This window comes from Syngnathus typhle, linkage group LG8, assembly GCF_033458585.1.
Source record: "Syngnathus typhle isolate RoL2023-S1 ecotype Sweden linkage group LG8, RoL_Styp_1.0, whole genome shotgun sequence".
NCBI classification, from domain to species: domain Eukaryota; kingdom Metazoa; phylum Chordata; class Actinopteri; order Syngnathiformes; family Syngnathidae; genus Syngnathus; species Syngnathus typhle.
The window spans coordinates 4,299,377-4,314,972 of NC_083745.1; the positions used below are offsets into that span (position 1 = coordinate 4,299,377).

General features: G+C 47.5%; 1 protein-coding gene across 2 annotated transcripts in view; it reads right to left on the bottom strand.

Annotated features, from left to right (window-relative positions):
• The window catches only part of mgmt (O-6-methylguanine-DNA methyltransferase), a 94,189-nt gene that overhangs the window by 67,276 nt on the left and 11,317 nt on the right, over positions 1-15,596 (bottom strand). Inside the window, exons 3-5 of one of the 2 annotated variants that reach the window (XM_061285138.1) lie at positions 14,885-15,051; positions 10,396-10,535; positions 4,328-7,726 (exon numbers count right to left, since the gene is read on the bottom strand). In XM_061285138.1, the coding sequence (XP_061141122.1) occupies positions 7,541-7,726; positions 10,396-10,535; positions 14,885-15,051 (493 nt within the window). In that variant the 3' untranslated portion in view covers positions 4,328-7,540. Of the gene's footprint in view, positions 1-4,327; positions 7,727-10,395; positions 10,536-14,884; positions 15,052-15,596 lie in introns of those variants that run through there. The other variant, XM_061285139.1, reaches the window with a different exon arrangement.

The following is a 15,596-nucleotide window of genomic DNA, read 5'->3' on the forward strand; positions in this document are numbered from 1 at the left end:
GAAGGAGACGAGTGTTTCGGGGAGGGGAGGGGGGGGGGGTTGAGTTTTCCCTAAAAACAAGAGCGCATCTTATCTGGCGTCCTAAGCGCGCAGCGAGAAGCAGGTCACAAAATGTCAATTTCCCATCAAGGCAACATTGTCCGCCGCCACCTCTCCTTTTAATGCACAATTAAGCGGCGGCAACCTGAGTGCCAATCAGCATATCGCAGCTTATTATGTCGAGGCGGCGTGCGCGGCCGACGCTGCGCAGATAGTCGGGGAGGTGCTGATAGCGCAAAAAAAATAAGGGACAGACGCCCTCAAAAGAGCAATTTAATTTTCAGCTGCGATCGCCTCCTAGCCTCAAATCATTCCCTCGATAATCCAAAGTGTCTGATAACAATAGCAGCCTGACATTGCATTATCTGTTTCGGATACCGATGGCTTTGCTTACCTACCGCTTCCTCTCTATTATTCATGACCAAAATCTTGCCCGGCCAGGAAAATGCACAAACTGTACATTTAGCGGAGGGGGGGGGCGTGGTTGTAAATTAAAGCCCGGCCACGGCGGGAACAATAGCCGAGCGGAAAAAGGGAGGAGGCAAAAAAAAAAAAAAACAGACAAGTTGCGAGGGTCAAAGTACAATCAAAAATGACATGTTTGCTCAGTTGTTGCCAATTTTAAGCGCTCGCAGGCAAGGCTGGAGGTGCACTCGATTGTCTCAGCAGGTTTCCTCTCCGTGTCCGGCGAGCCGGGCCGGGCCACGCCACTCAATCATTCTGAGAGCCTCTTTATTGGAGAACTCTAATGGCCACCCTCTGCCACGCTCTTAATGTGTGCATTAAATATTTATAAATCCTGGGTCAATAATGCCCCATAACCAGAGCCCCCTTCCCCGCCCGGCGTAGCGTGCGGCCGCCTCCCTCCCTCCCTCCCTCGGCGAAAGGTGAAGGGGTCACGCAATCAAAAGGGAGCGCGGCTCGCCGTACGTTGGCCGCTCTTATCAAGATCGGCCTCAGTCGTGCTTATCTGTCAAAGGAGAGAAATATTGAAAGCAATATCGATCTTAACTCGGCTTGCCGAGGGGCCGCGCTTCAAACGTCTGCTCGTGGATTGTTATATTTGAAAAGGAAAAAAAAAAAAAAGAGAGAGTTTAAAATTTGTAATTTGGAACAACAGCCAGCGCGGCGGCAGATTTATCCGAGCCGATCCGCGACTGTAAATATTTCTTCATTAGCGGGGCGGGTTAAACGCGGCGTCTCGGCGGGTGACTCGGCCGCTCTCGGTGACCGTCGGCGGGGTGAAAGATTGCGCTCTGGAGATAGCGCGTGCAACAAAAGGGCGGCCGGACAATGAGCCAGTCGATGGAGAGCGCCGGGGTGAAAAGAACCACAAAGAACCGTGCATGCTGGGAATTGGGCCGGCTGATAGAAAGGAATGAAACCTTCAGACCGGGCCATGGAGGACAAGCATTCAGAAGAGATTTTTTGTTTGTTTTTTTCCGGGGGGCTTGTTTGCCGCTTTATCAATCTGCACTTTCCCAGGAGAAAAAAACAATTCCAGTTGACCTTAAAAGCGGAATATTAGCTTACGCATGGGCTCGTTATTGAGGAGGTTATAGGTTGACGTTTAATGGATGTTGCCGTGGTGGTACCTTTTGTGCTGGCGCGTGTCCGGACAAGGGCCCATCAAACTAAAGTGGCATGACAATAGTTTATCTTGGCCCGCCGGTGCTGAGGAGGTCTTTTTAAGGGATCGGCCGTTAACTGCTGAGCGCGGGGGAGTCGAGATACTCGAGCGGCGCTTCGACCTGGGAGAGCGCAACTTTGAGGTCTGACCTTTTTTGAACAATCCCACGTCAAAACAAGAGCTTTGACGCCCTTTTTTAAATAGTTGGCGCGTGAATGGGGAACATCTGATAACGCGGCGGTCCCCTGCTACGACGCCACAAAGCGTCTTCCCGATCCGTGCGAAGATTTCGACTTCGCTCAAAGGGTGAGCAAAGTATGGCGGCCATTAAACTTGAATTTGGCTGTCATTTGATACTTCATGAATGTTTCAGTGAATTTCAAACCGGCAAGATTTAGCCTCGACGGGAGCGCCGCCGCCGCCGCCGCCGCCGCCGCGTTCAACCTATTTTCCCTTTACGAACTTCGCCTAGTCCCCAAAACGACTCCCTAAATGTTGGGAGCGTCGGGCTGCGGCGATAAAATAAGCGCCGCCGTCTCGCCGTATAGAGTTGCTTTCATGGTGCCCCCTCTGTAGTGCTTTGTCCAGTACTTCTGGATATGATATCATCTATTAATAATGTATTGGCAATGGATTACATAAAAAGGGAGCAGAAATAACATCCAATATTCATGCCCCCTGAGCTCGACTGTGTCCAATCCGTTTGGCCCATAAAACCTTCGCCCCATTTCCATATCCGCTGCGGGTCACGACAGGTCCGCCGCACAAAGGCTCGCAGAACAGCTCCGCTCCGGAAAAGGGCAGTAAAAAAAAAAAAAAACGTGTGGGTTTCTGAACCTATATGAAGCAGCCCCCGCTAAAAAAAAAAAAAAAAATGTATTTCAGCGCCTGTGAGAAACCCGGTGCTGCGTTTCCCTCTTTAATTGTGCCACTTGAGAAATTGCCGTGCCTCCGAAACATGGCATGAATCTCGCAGTTATTGCAGTCCCCTTGGCAGGGAATGTTGATCCAACATCTGCATGCTATAGAAAGTAATGGAAGTAGCAGAGGTGGCAGCTGCAACTCTACAGGAAGTGTGCCATTTTCAGGCAGCGGCGCTGCGAGAGCCGCTAACTGCCAGCCTGGTCTTGCAGGCGCCTCTGATTGCCAGGACACTCTGACAAACAGGCTGGGGATGGGAGCGCCGCATCCTGGGGGATGACAGCTTCTGTTTGATTGTCAATAAGGCTCATTAGCAGGAAAAATGGCAAATGCAAAAGCAGATTAAACGGCGCCCCGCCTTGTGTTTCATTTCTCCAACCGACTTTTTTTTCCTTTTTTTACGAGTGAGGCAAAAATCTTCACAAAGACGTACGATACTTTCTTGAAAATCTCGCTTTCGGATGTCCTCCCCCCCCCTCTTCCCGCTTTTCAGGCAAGGAGCGGCCAACAAAGCGGCGTGTAAGGGCCTTTCCCTGAAGAGTCCTTGTCACGCGGCGCCAAACCTCTGTGATTATCGTTGTTTTTGCAGAGAGTGTCCACGCCTGCCAATACCGCTGTTCCATAAATGAATTTGGCCCCTCGTCAACGAATTACCTAACACGCAGAACTGTGTATGTGTCACATCCAATTCCAACTCACCGGCTTTGCTGGTGCGTGTCAGCTGGAGGACTTAATCATCAATCGTCAATCATAATAAGCGAAACACATTGATAGGGCGTCTCCTCGCTTCTCCCCCCCCCCCCCCCTCTCTCTCGCACAGTTAAACAAAAGTGTAAAGTGAGAAGTTAAAACTGACCTTGTTAAAAATCAGGACCACAATTTATATTCCTAATTTAGTGTATGGATTAATTAGTCTTGGCAAGTGCGCGTTATCAGCTTCCATCTTCGCCTTGACATCACACGGCGCTTTCAAAAAAACATCTCTGGAATGATTTCTGTCAATGTAATCTGCATATGCCGTGATGTGTTATTTATTTTATTTGGAATATTTACAGCGCCACACTTTTAATGAATACTTAATTGGACAATTTATAGAGAGGATTTATTCCGGCGTTAGCCTCTAATCAATAGCCTCCATCTCCCGTCATGCAAAATTAATCACTCTGACCTGTTATCAGTGCGGCAACGCACGTGTGTGTGTGTGTGCGCACGTGCTACCTATGATGCTAACTGCTAACTGGCACGCACAAGGCTGAGGAATCTGGCTCATATTTTCCCCCTCCTCTGCCTGATCCAATCCTCGCCGTCGTATAGATGGCGGGGCCCAGAGGCGCTGACAGAGCCCAGATGCTCCCAGTCTGTCTGGGGGGACTGGAGAGACTGGTGCCACGGGGTCCCGGAGCCTCTGAAGTGCCGCCCCCTCCGTCAACAGGACCAAGGCTAGACCTGCACTTTCTCCAGGCTGAGACACTCGCCATAGCACGCTCAGATTGATACGTGCCGGCGGAGGCTCCCACGTAAGGGGGAACGCTCGTCATCAGCCGGTCTTAATTAGAGAACGCCGGTTCTGTTCTCGGGTTCAGAAGGTTACCATGACATACTGATGCAAGGTTACTGGCACGCACTCACACATCGATAGCTCTCAATCTTTTTTTTTCCTTTCATTTTCTCATTTACTGCATTAGTCGGACCATAAGGCGCATTACTACACATTAAGGGAAACAAACTAGTCCAGCAAATAAGTCAAACTTTATTCGGCCTCAATTCGGTGCAATTGCTAAAATGTTTAGACAGAGTTTTTGAAATGATGACAAACCGAAAAGCCAGCATTGAACATGCAAAAACGAATTCTACAAACGTTCAAAATTGAATGAAAGAAAAGCAAATCATCAGATATCAGAAATCTAAGCTGTTTACATTTTCAAAGGGAGGAAGTACAAAAGAAGGTATCGGGCCCCGTCGCCTTTGTTTTCTGTCATGTTTCACACACACTAGCAGGTTATTTATAAAACCTGATTATAAGGCACACTATCATTTTTGGAGAATATAAAGTGTGCCTTATATTTTTGTAAAAAAAAAACAAAAAAAAAACAATCCTGCTCAATCTCGTCACGACTGTCTGAAGCAGAGCCTACAAGTCTCCAATCGCTTTCCCCTCGTCCCTCTCCAAAGATGCCCGCCGCGTGTGCGATGATATTGCTCTTTGCGGTAGCAGCGCTTGCGTAGCATAGCGGCGGCGGCATCTGAGGCTGCCGCCGCGGCAGCTGTCGTGGCTGGCTGCACGGTGCCTCGCTGTCAGGGCCTCCGAGGCCAGCCGGTCCCGGCAGACAGACAAGAGGGGGAGGAAACCCGATAGTGTGGCCAAGCCTCGGTCTGTCTATGCGAGCTATCTATTCCCGTGTCTGTCTGGCTGACTGGACTATCTGCATAGCAAACACTCCTCCGGCTTGCCGGCGGCACTGTGCCCATCTCAGCTTGCCTCACGTGCTCCCCGGAAAGTTTCCAATTCTTATTTTCTAAAGCCGGCAAACTTCTTGGAAATAATAAAAAAGCCGCTATGAATGAATCACTGATGTGGCTGCAGGACCCAGTTCGCCTTTCTACCGAGGAAGGGGGGGGAGTTGCGGAGTTATGATCCGACACGTATAAGGAGCAGGACACGGAAGCGTGGAGTGTGTTTGTATTTGATGTGGGGGAGAAAATTGTTCTATAATGAGGAGGGGTGCCAGGATACGAGATGGGAAGCGGGGAGTTGCAGACAGGATGTAAGTTATGGGAAGGAAACCAACGTCGGGGCCGCCGTCGTCGCCGCCGCCGCCGCGCTCAAATCTTTCGGCCGCCAGTGATGAATGCAACCTGGCCGGGTCAAAAGTATGAACTGGCTCACGCTAGCAACATATTCTTTGTGGGGAGTGTATGTCATGTGTGTGGTGTGAGAGAGAGAGCACATGCGAGGGGGGGTTAATAAATGTTGAATCAAACGCCGCACGAGACACTCACACTCCTTAAGGGTTGCCCATTAGCGCTGTGTGGGTGCATGGGGAGTTTATCAGTGTCTGGGTGATTTATGAAGTCAGACTCAATATCATCCACTTCACCCACACACATATGGACGTGCACATGTGCGCACATGAGCACGCGTGGCCGCACGCTCGTGCACCCACTGAAACCGGAGGGGGGGGATATTAGGGCAAAATTAAAGCTTTGGCGTAATGAGATGGACTCGGCCTCTTTTAATCAAATTCTGTCTGTTGGATATCCAAAATGATAAAACACCAATAATACCGCGAGTACCAATATATCGTGGGGTATGTAAAAAAATAAATAAAAATTTAAAAAAGGTGTGAAATATTTAATATAAAGCGTTGCCTAGGGTACCTGAGCAATTACACGGCCAATTACTGGTGGCTCGGCGGACGCTTTGAAGCTGGACTTGTTTTCAGCAGCTCCAGACGGCAGCAACTCCGCTCGCTAAATTTGTAGCATTCCGCTGAATTTAGTTAGCCACGAGCAAAAAAAAAAAAAGAAAAGAAAAGGAGGGTGCTTACAGTGCACTTCAGAGTGCGCCGAGCTTAAATGGGACCCCTTGTGGCTGTGTCACAACTCCCTTCGTTAGGGGGCTGACTGTAGCCTGTAGTCACCACAGGCATCATTAGCCCTCTGTGAAAGCGCAGACTGGCTCTCATTCTTCATCTGCCTGTCTGCCGCCTCCACGTCCGTCCGCGCTTACCGACGGCAGCATTGCTCGCTCCGCCGGCGCGTCGCAATTCAAAAATGCAGCGCAAAAAAAATCAAAGTTGAAATGTATTCAAGGGGAGGGCCGCTGGAATTGGATCAGTAAAGGTTAGAGTCGAGGTTATTTTTGGAGGTTGGATTATTAGGCTACCTGTGCTGCACAGAGGAGGAATAACTATGGACATGTCAGGGTCACTCTGGAATTGCATTAGACGGTGAGGAGAATCAAGAATTTAATAAGGGGGAGAGAAAAGAAGCAAAGCGTCAACGCAACAAAAGATCCTTAAGGGGGGGGGGGGGGGGGTAGTACTGGAAATGTTCACTCAAACCACACACACACACACACTCCCCGTTGCCCCCTCCATATGGTCCTTCCGAGATAAAACAATTGCTCTCAAAAGGGATTAAACGCGGTTGCGCGGGGAAATGGAATAACATATAAACACGTAAGTTGCGGATCAAATGTGCAAAGATGAATTCCAGGTTGAAATGTTGGGATGTCAGTTTTGCCGTTCTGCACTGCCCTCTAATGGAAAACGCTTGGCTCGGAAAGAGCGAGCGAGCGAGCGAGCGAGCGAGCGGGGAAAGCGAGAGAAGCGGCTCTGCACAGACTTCGTGAAAGACACGCGGCCTAATCGCTAATGAGCCCGAGGCGGTCAACTTTTTATTGTAAATAAACGCAATTAAAAATGATGAAAGGCTCTAATTTGACAGCGTGGATTTGAAAAGGCTGTTGTATATAAAATGCATCGGCGAGACGGCGACGAGAGCAAGCGACGGCATCTAAATGGAGACGAAACGAGCGCGCGGCTACAAAGCTTTGTAGCTTCGGCAAAATTTCCGAGCCTTTATCACTGGATGTCGAACAAAGCACTCGCTTGGCAGGAAATTAAAAAAACAACGAGAGGTACAAAGACTAATTCCGCTCTCAGGAAAAATACAACAATAACAACAACAATACAAGAGACATATTTTTAAGGGAATAATAACGCTTTAGAAAAACCATTCCAAGCGCTTTCTGGCAAACGCGGCAAAGGCCCACGGGAGCATTGCAATGTTTGTAAATCCGACTCTTCTCTGTTTAAGTTATTTTTGTACGTTCTAATTCGGCGACGACTCGCTAGCGCATTAACTGTGCGAGCGTCTCTATTCTTAGATTTAAAAAAAAAATTGAAATGGAATATTTACGTTTGCACTCAACTTTGCGCTTGTGTTTTATGTGTTTGTTTTCCTTTTTTTTTTCTTCTTCAGTACTTGATCGAGTTGACGTCGGTCGTGCGTCAGCCGTCGCCCCTCGTGGGCCAGCAGCCATTGTTTGAGGCGGTCGCCCCGGCCGCTCATGTACGGGCCGCTCTGGCCGCTGCTCGAAATGACTCGGTGGCAGGGGATGATGAGCGGAATCTGGCACGGGCAAACAAAAGAGGAATTCATCCCCCCAGGAAGCGGACGTGCAACTTTTGCAAATGTTGTGCAAGCACATCTTTTGATGTCTTATCTTTTTCTGGAAAGGTACAATTATCTTCCCTGCATTTTTTATTTTATTTTTTTAAAACGCCTCAGTAATACAATTCACTGCAGAGAATTGAATTTTAAGAATAACCCTATGAAGTGTAAATACAGTCACATATCGGAAAAACAAAAAAGTGGGAGTGGCTGTCTCTTGACAAGCACTTCCTGGTCCACATATATTATGGATGTAAGCGTAAACAGCGCAACTTGAAAGTAAGCGGCGTGCAGATCGTGTGAATCCGCACTTTGTGAGCTCAAAACAAACAAAACTAAGTGCCACAACAAGAAACGTCGGGTTTGATGGCGCCCGATCGCACATTGGGGTTGATGGCTTGAGTCTATGGCGATAAATGTTTTTTCCCCCTGCTCGTTCAAAGTGTAAAGCAAAGAAGCAATCAAAAATTAATGGGCAAAAACACCAGCAGGATGAATATTCAATCGAGAGGGTGTCAACATTAAGATCTGATAAGCCTGTGATCATTAAAAAGAGGAAGTCGGTGGAGCGTTTACTCTTATTGCCGACGACTGCCAGGGGGGTCCCGGGTTCTTTGTAAACTAAATGGCTGGAGAAAGATTAAACAAGCCAGCCTAAAACGCTTCGATCATTGTAAATTCCGAACAAGAGCGGCGCCGATGCTTGCCGTGAATCACTGCAATTATTTCATGTCAAACGCTCCTCCATTGATTGGTAAAAAAAAAAAATGTCGCTGCTAGCAGGGCAGCGCCGAGGCTGTAATTTCTGGTTGATCATAACTTGACGGCTGCCGTTGCATATAAAAGTTGGATGTTCTTCGGATCCATCATTAAAGCCGCTCCCAGATCAACAGCAATAAAACTTTCCGAGCCCCGGATTAACCTTGCGGACAGAGAGATACTGCTCCGGTATTCAGATCGATATTGTTCCCCGGGTTCGGAGGGAGAGCGGGGTACCCTCAAGGCCTTCGGATCTGCCTCCTGACTGTGCGGGTGGGGGGGGGGTTGCTGCGCCGTGGCGGGGGCGAGCGTGGAGGGGGGGGTGGGAGGTTTAGCAGCGGATATGCGAGGACGCTCCACACCGGGCTTATCGATACTCAAATCCTGGCAAGGAACGAGAAGGCGAGGATCGATTGAGCACACTGAGCTTTTGGCGGGCCGAGCTGGAGCGGCTGACAAGTAATTGACACTGACAATCTGACTCTGGATCAGTATCACTGGCTCAGGCTCTTACCCTCCCCTCGGCAAAACTGACGAGAGAATACGATTCTGCCCTCTAGAAGCGACGCCACTGGCGAATGTAACTAATCAAGTATGTAGCAAAATAAATGTTACATAATGTGAAAATATAAGACGGGAAGAAACTGCCGGACTGGGTTTGTGTATGAGAGGTGCTCACAGCGCTACACGGGCACCGCTAAACGGCCTTTGATCAGAGGGTTTGATCAAAACGAAGACACACCACTTGCCCTCTGGCCCTCCGTTCGGTGCAAAGACGTGCGGGGCCGAGCTTCCTCCGTGAGGTAAAAGGTACGGAGGGGGCTTAACATCGTGTAGACGACGCCTTTTCCTTTCCTCTCATCCGCTGAGAGGGCCCCGGACAGGATAGGATGCTTGTTAAGTAACATATCCTGCATGAGGTCAAAACCTTGTCCCAGCAAAATAGTCGCAGGACTCCCAAATGGGCAGATTGCATCATCAAAGGCCATTTTCAACACTTTCATTATTGGACAAATCACGGGATGGACTGACCGCAATTTACCAAAATTGTAGCTTACAAAGGTTCGGCCTGATGCCGGAGGAATATAATATTATATATTTTATAATAATCTACATATTTTGGACATGTGTCCATTAGCACTTTGAAATTCCTCCGAATATAAAGTGCGTTATAAATATAATTTATTATTATTATTGTTTTTTTTTTAATGCTTTTTACACTTTGTTTTGTTTGTGGATGCTTTTTAAAAAACAAAGCATAAAGTTTTATGAAGGTGCATAGCTGTGATATTTTGGAGGTGTGATTTATTTATTTTAGGGGTTATAAATAAAAAGGGGATTTGAGCTTTTTTTTTTTTTTATAAAGTATACACAAAGTTAGGGGCCCTTTGTATTATTAATCAGTACTCGGGAGCTAATACAGCTCTACATTCCTAAAAGTATTTGTCTCATTTATGTATTATTATTATCACTAGTAGTATGTATTTGATCTTATTTAGCTAGTATACAAAATATTTGAAACATTTCACAAAAATATGAAGCAATACACACAACAATGGCAGTGGAAATGGTTCAATCAATACATTTCATGAGTGAGCACATTTTTATGCATCATTTGTGCATTTGTACCTTAATGCTAAAGGTGTGTTTACATTGCAACCATGTTTTTTAGCACAAACTAAAATGACATGAAATAGACAATGAATGGAAGGTCTCATTTGTGCTAATCAATCGACTTACCGTGGCTGATGATTTAACACTGCAGGTCAAAATGTCTCATTAGCACTCATTTTCTTTTCAAAGCCTAACTGTGCTCACTTCTATAATCACATTTGAAAATGTGTCGGAAAAGCATCAGTGACACCTACCGGGTTCTTCCTCATGGCCCCGCCTACCGCCCGAGCCGCTCGGGGGTTTCCCGCCATCTCAGCCAGTTGTTTGTAGGAGACCGTTTCTCCGACTTTTACGTCTCGGAATAGGACGTGCAACACGCGACTGGTGAACGTGTCTGTTGGGGGGGGGGGGGGGGGGGGGGCAATTATCAATCAGAGTGACCGTTGACAAGAAACGGCTGCGTCCGAGTACACAAATGCAAAAATTGGACACGTTCCTCTCCGTTTAATTGGCTCCCCGTTTCCCCGCTAAATACACGCAAGTCCCTCCATTTGACCTTAGCGCGTGTAATAATACGGTACAGTAGCTGAAAATTATTTCCATGGCGAAAGGAGGAGGAGGAAAAAAAAAATCTAGGTTATGCACTGAAAGGTCACAGCTAAAATTAAAAAAGTTGGCTCCTTCATTTAAAAGGATTAAGAGAGGCCAAAAAGACGGCAAATCTGCTCCAGATTTTTCATAATAATCATTTGAATGTTGCATACCATTTGTGGCAGCCGGATGACTTTGAGGTTAATCAGACCAATTTGTCCTTTTAATTGCTTTCTATTCAGAGTAGATTCATTATATCATGGCCACTTAAATGGCAGAATTCTTCAAATCATCCGCAGCTTAAGCGGCCACATTAACAGCTCTGATTTCATTAGCACTTCAGCGCTAGCTTTATCTTTTTTTCCTTTCCACCTCTTTCTTTTTCGTGGATTACCAGGCGAGGCGTGTTTGTCTCGGGCCGCGGTTGATAAAAGAGAGGCGTTTGAGGGGAAGGGAAAAAAAAAAAGAAAAAAAAATTCAAACGCACCGCCGAGCTTTTGTGCGCGAGCGAACAACACTTTGCGCGCGAGAAGCTAACACGACGCGGCAACAATGGTCTCGTTATCAAGAGGGGCTGAACTTTGTCTGGTACACACGCAAGTCATGAAAATTCAATTAGTGATCTCCCATTCTCTCTCATTTATATGGTCTAAGAGAGCACATGACAAGTGATGGAGGAGAACTCCCGCCTAAATTGGCATTGTGTGAAAACATGTCACACCCCTGTCTCACTTCTACAGAGTGAACATCCTTTTGCTCCCCAGGCTCCCTCGCTAGCTCAGAGTCACTCTCGGCTACACAAAGCCACGCCGACGAGGCAATTTGCCTAAACTGGGGGGAATAAGTGTAAAACCTAAAGGGGATACGTTTGATTGATGCGTACCCGTGTGACTTCTTTGTCTTCAACCAGGCCCGTAGGTACTGTTTAATCATTTTTCAGGTAATAATCACGCTGTCAACGAGACGACGGGGCTCTTACGCAGACGGAGCCCGTGTTATGACGAGGGAAGAGACGCCCCCTCCCCAAATTTCCTTTATGCATTACCCCCCGCACCCAAAAAAAAAAAAATAAGTGACACGACGTGCATATTGATATCACTTTGTCACTGATGTGCCGACGGGTTTGCCCAGCGACGACGATTCCCGCGTCGACCCGGCAAATAACACAAAGTCGACGTTTGAGCGTGAACGCAGCAACAAGCACTTCCTGTTGTTTACTTTTTTTTTTTTAAACCTCTCACGACTAATTCCCAGCAGGCTTCCCGGCGACAAGAAGGTTAAAGAATGGCGCCCTCATCAGCGAGAGGCTTGGCCGAGCCTCGGTCGTTTTCCCCCGGCCTCATACTTCATAAAGAGACTAATATGCTGTTGTCTGAGGTCGGGACCCTCTTTAGATGGGGCGCGCTGATGTCAATTGCGTGAATAAAAGTTGAGAGGAACCACTTCTACGTCTACAGACGTGGCCGTAATGATGTCACGGGCGCGGGAAGCCAGGCGATAGGGCGGATTCGCCGATGATGAATTTATCGACTCCTATGATTGATTTCCTCATTATTTGAGATATGAGGGCAATTTGAACGGAGGTGGGAGGAGCCAGGGTGTGTGTAGTAAAAGTGAATTCCATCTAATGACAACTTGAGCGCCATGACTCGCAGCTGACAGTCACCTCATCGCGCGTGCATGCGAGAATGGAAAAAAAAGGTAGAAAAGAACGACAATGGTGGAAATGCAGCTAGCTCATTATCCTTTGTGTCTAATGGAGGGGGGGGGGGGGAAGACTTTGACTCCCAGTCAAAGTGTCTCTGGAGTCTTGAGGGATCGGCGCGTTTGAAGGCTGACGGGGTGCTGATGATTCTCTGATTATTCGATATTCTGAAAACGTTCATTTCCCTAATTCCTCTCCACATCACACGGGCGAGGCCTGGTGAGTGTCTCATCTCGCCCTGCGCTGCTCTGCGCAGGGGGGGGGAGGTTCAAGCTCCTGCAGGAACGCAGTCATTTGGGCTTTGAAGAGCGCCCCTGTAAGCCACCCCCCACCCACCCCCAATCTCAGCTTCTCGCACGTTCCCCGCACCGCTTACCGAGACTAAGATCCTCTCGTCTGTTACATATGGATGTATAATTAATGAGATAAGAATATGCATCGTTTTAAGAACCCACGATGGTGTCTGTGTTTTCCTGGAGGGGAAGGGGGGGCTGAGAGCGTGAATGACACACGCGCACACTCGCCACTGCCGTTACCTCCGAGGACCAAACTTGCGTGTGATGTTCCGTCTGACAATCAGTCTAGGAGGCGGGCGGGAAAGCGCCAGCCACCTCGGCTTCTCCTTTCATGTCACCTCGGCGGCTGCGCAGGTATACGGTGACAGCTAATATGAAAAGTGGCTTGTTTTGTCACAAACGTGTAAATAAACATGGCAACACTTCAAGCCAAGGTCACAACTCAATATTACATGACAAGTGTAGCTGTCGCTCCCCTCTCGCAAGATAACCCGGCAAACGAAACTTGCCTGTCGCGGATCGTAATGACCTGATTAAACTTGTTTTTTCGCTTTTGCCTCCGCGCTTGCAAAGCTTTATATTTATGAATTAAGCAGAAAACAACAACAACATCTCTATTGTCCTCCCTCAAAAGACAAATCCTCTGGATGCAAACATTTAACATTTCTTGGGCGTGGGCCCGTAAGCCGCTATTTACCCGGCCCCGAAACAACAGGCGAGGGAGGCAAAGTGCCACGCGGCACAATCACCTATTCAGATCAGGTACTAATGAAGAATTCCATCTATCCTGAAATTTAATTAAAACCCCAAAGACTTGAGATGAGATGCGATTTGAAAGAGCCCGGGGCTGGTACACAAGCACTCGGTGGCGAAGGGAACGGCGCTGAAAGGTGATATCGTAATTGGTCCTGATGTATTTCTGCATCGCCTTTGCGGGAGCGCGGGACTCGGCGGCCGCGTACGCCGGGGGTCTCGGCGGACTACCTGCTCATTGAAAATGCCATCACTCAAGCGCTGCGGCTCTGCATGAAATTAGAGGCAAAGTGAGGCCTGATTGCAGGGGAAGGCGCACGCAATTGTTAAATGCATATATTAGAGACGGTTTTTCCTTTTGGGCTTTTTCTTTTTTTTATCCGTGTGTAGGTGTGATTATGCGTCAAAATGAACACTTTGCCAAAGTGTTTCATGCAACAAAGCCTGTAAACTTTGAGGGTTCAAAAGCGTCGACGTGGTTTGCTAACCCGTGAGGGCGAGTCGAGAATTTTGTCCAGGGGTGCGCAATCATTTAATATCAAAATGTATCGTGATACAAGCTGGAGCGATATCAATAGAAGTGATATTGATGGGGAAAAAAAACATTGGGAATCATTCAGATGTTTGATTTTGGCCAAAAATGAGCACCTCATTTGGAGCACAAAGATATTTGGGATAGTATTTTTCCTTTTGATTTTTTTTTTCTTTAATAAAGTGGGTTTTAATTTCATCTGGAACCAATCCAATTGTTTTTCTTATTTTAAAACGCCAACAAGAAAGTTGTTTTAAGCTCTTATTTAAGTTTATATCGCCTCAATTTTGTCCTTTTTTCTTTCGGGTCCTTATATTGAGGAGTAAAAAATAAAATCATTTTTTGGACCATAATTCACACTTCATATTTCAGCCCTGCTTATGTCTTTATTTGGCGACCCACACCCAGCGAGAAAGGACCCTAATTGTTCTTTTTTTTTTTTGTCATTCCGAGGTGGCTGCCCGGCGCCGACAGTAAGCTCATTCAAACTTTACCACCGTTCACATGTTCTCATTAAAAAAGAGTGACGGGGGAAAACGAAGAAGGGGGCGGGGGGGAAAAGCCGCTTCCTGTCAAGAGTGGACTTCGATCAGTTTCAAAGAATGTGCCAAGAATCATGGGAAAGCTTGCCAAGACTAACACGCGTGCTAAGAGCCTCGGCAGATTACTGAAGCAAGTTACAGCTCTGTGTTCTGTTCAGTTCTCCCCTCGCTCGCTGGCTCGGCCCCTCCCTCCCCCTTTTCTCACAGCTATAAAATACTTCATTCTAAACACAGAGCGCCAGTGAGTGTAAGTGATGTAACTGACAATTAAGAGTGAAAGGCTGATCCCGGCCACGGCTCTGAAAATATTTATCCATGACAGACCTGCTCCGAGGGCGGGGTGGTGAAAGGCGGGCGGCGGCGGGAGAGTCCCAGCGCCGCTTGGATCGGCGAAGTACGCCCGGAGCCATTCCAGGCAACGCCGCAACTCGGGGCTCGTTTCCGCCGAGCCGCCGCTGACCGGGCGGAGGCTCGGGGGGCCCTCGCCGCTCCTGCGGAGGGACGAGGTGGGGGATCAGAGGAGCAATCACAATACGACATTCCTGCTCAAATACGCCACCGGGGTGTAAGCGGATGCCGGCGGGGTCGGGCGCACCGTGACATAATTCGCTGAGTGAAATCTAAGTTGTTACGGGGGACACGGTGGAATACAAAGTTACACCGTTCTTCTGTCACTCCACTTTAGGTGAAGGATAAAAAAAACAAGCATGGGAAAATGTCAAGACACTTGGAACACGGATATTTTGAACAATGTACATATTTCATACGGCCATGAAGCCGGAGGGATTCGATGCCTTGAGTCACACAGCGGTCAATGGCGACTCAAAATCTGTTGATTATTTTTCTGCTTTATCAATGGCTCCATATGTTAAATATTTTTTATAATAATAATCAATTTCATAATTAATTATCTGATTATTCATGCTCCTTTAAGTTTCACATAAGTCAGCAGAAAAAAGAAAAAGTGTCTTTTTCAGGTAATCCTTTTTTTTTTTGCCTGATTCTGATTGGCTAAGAAAATGTTAATAAGGGTCAT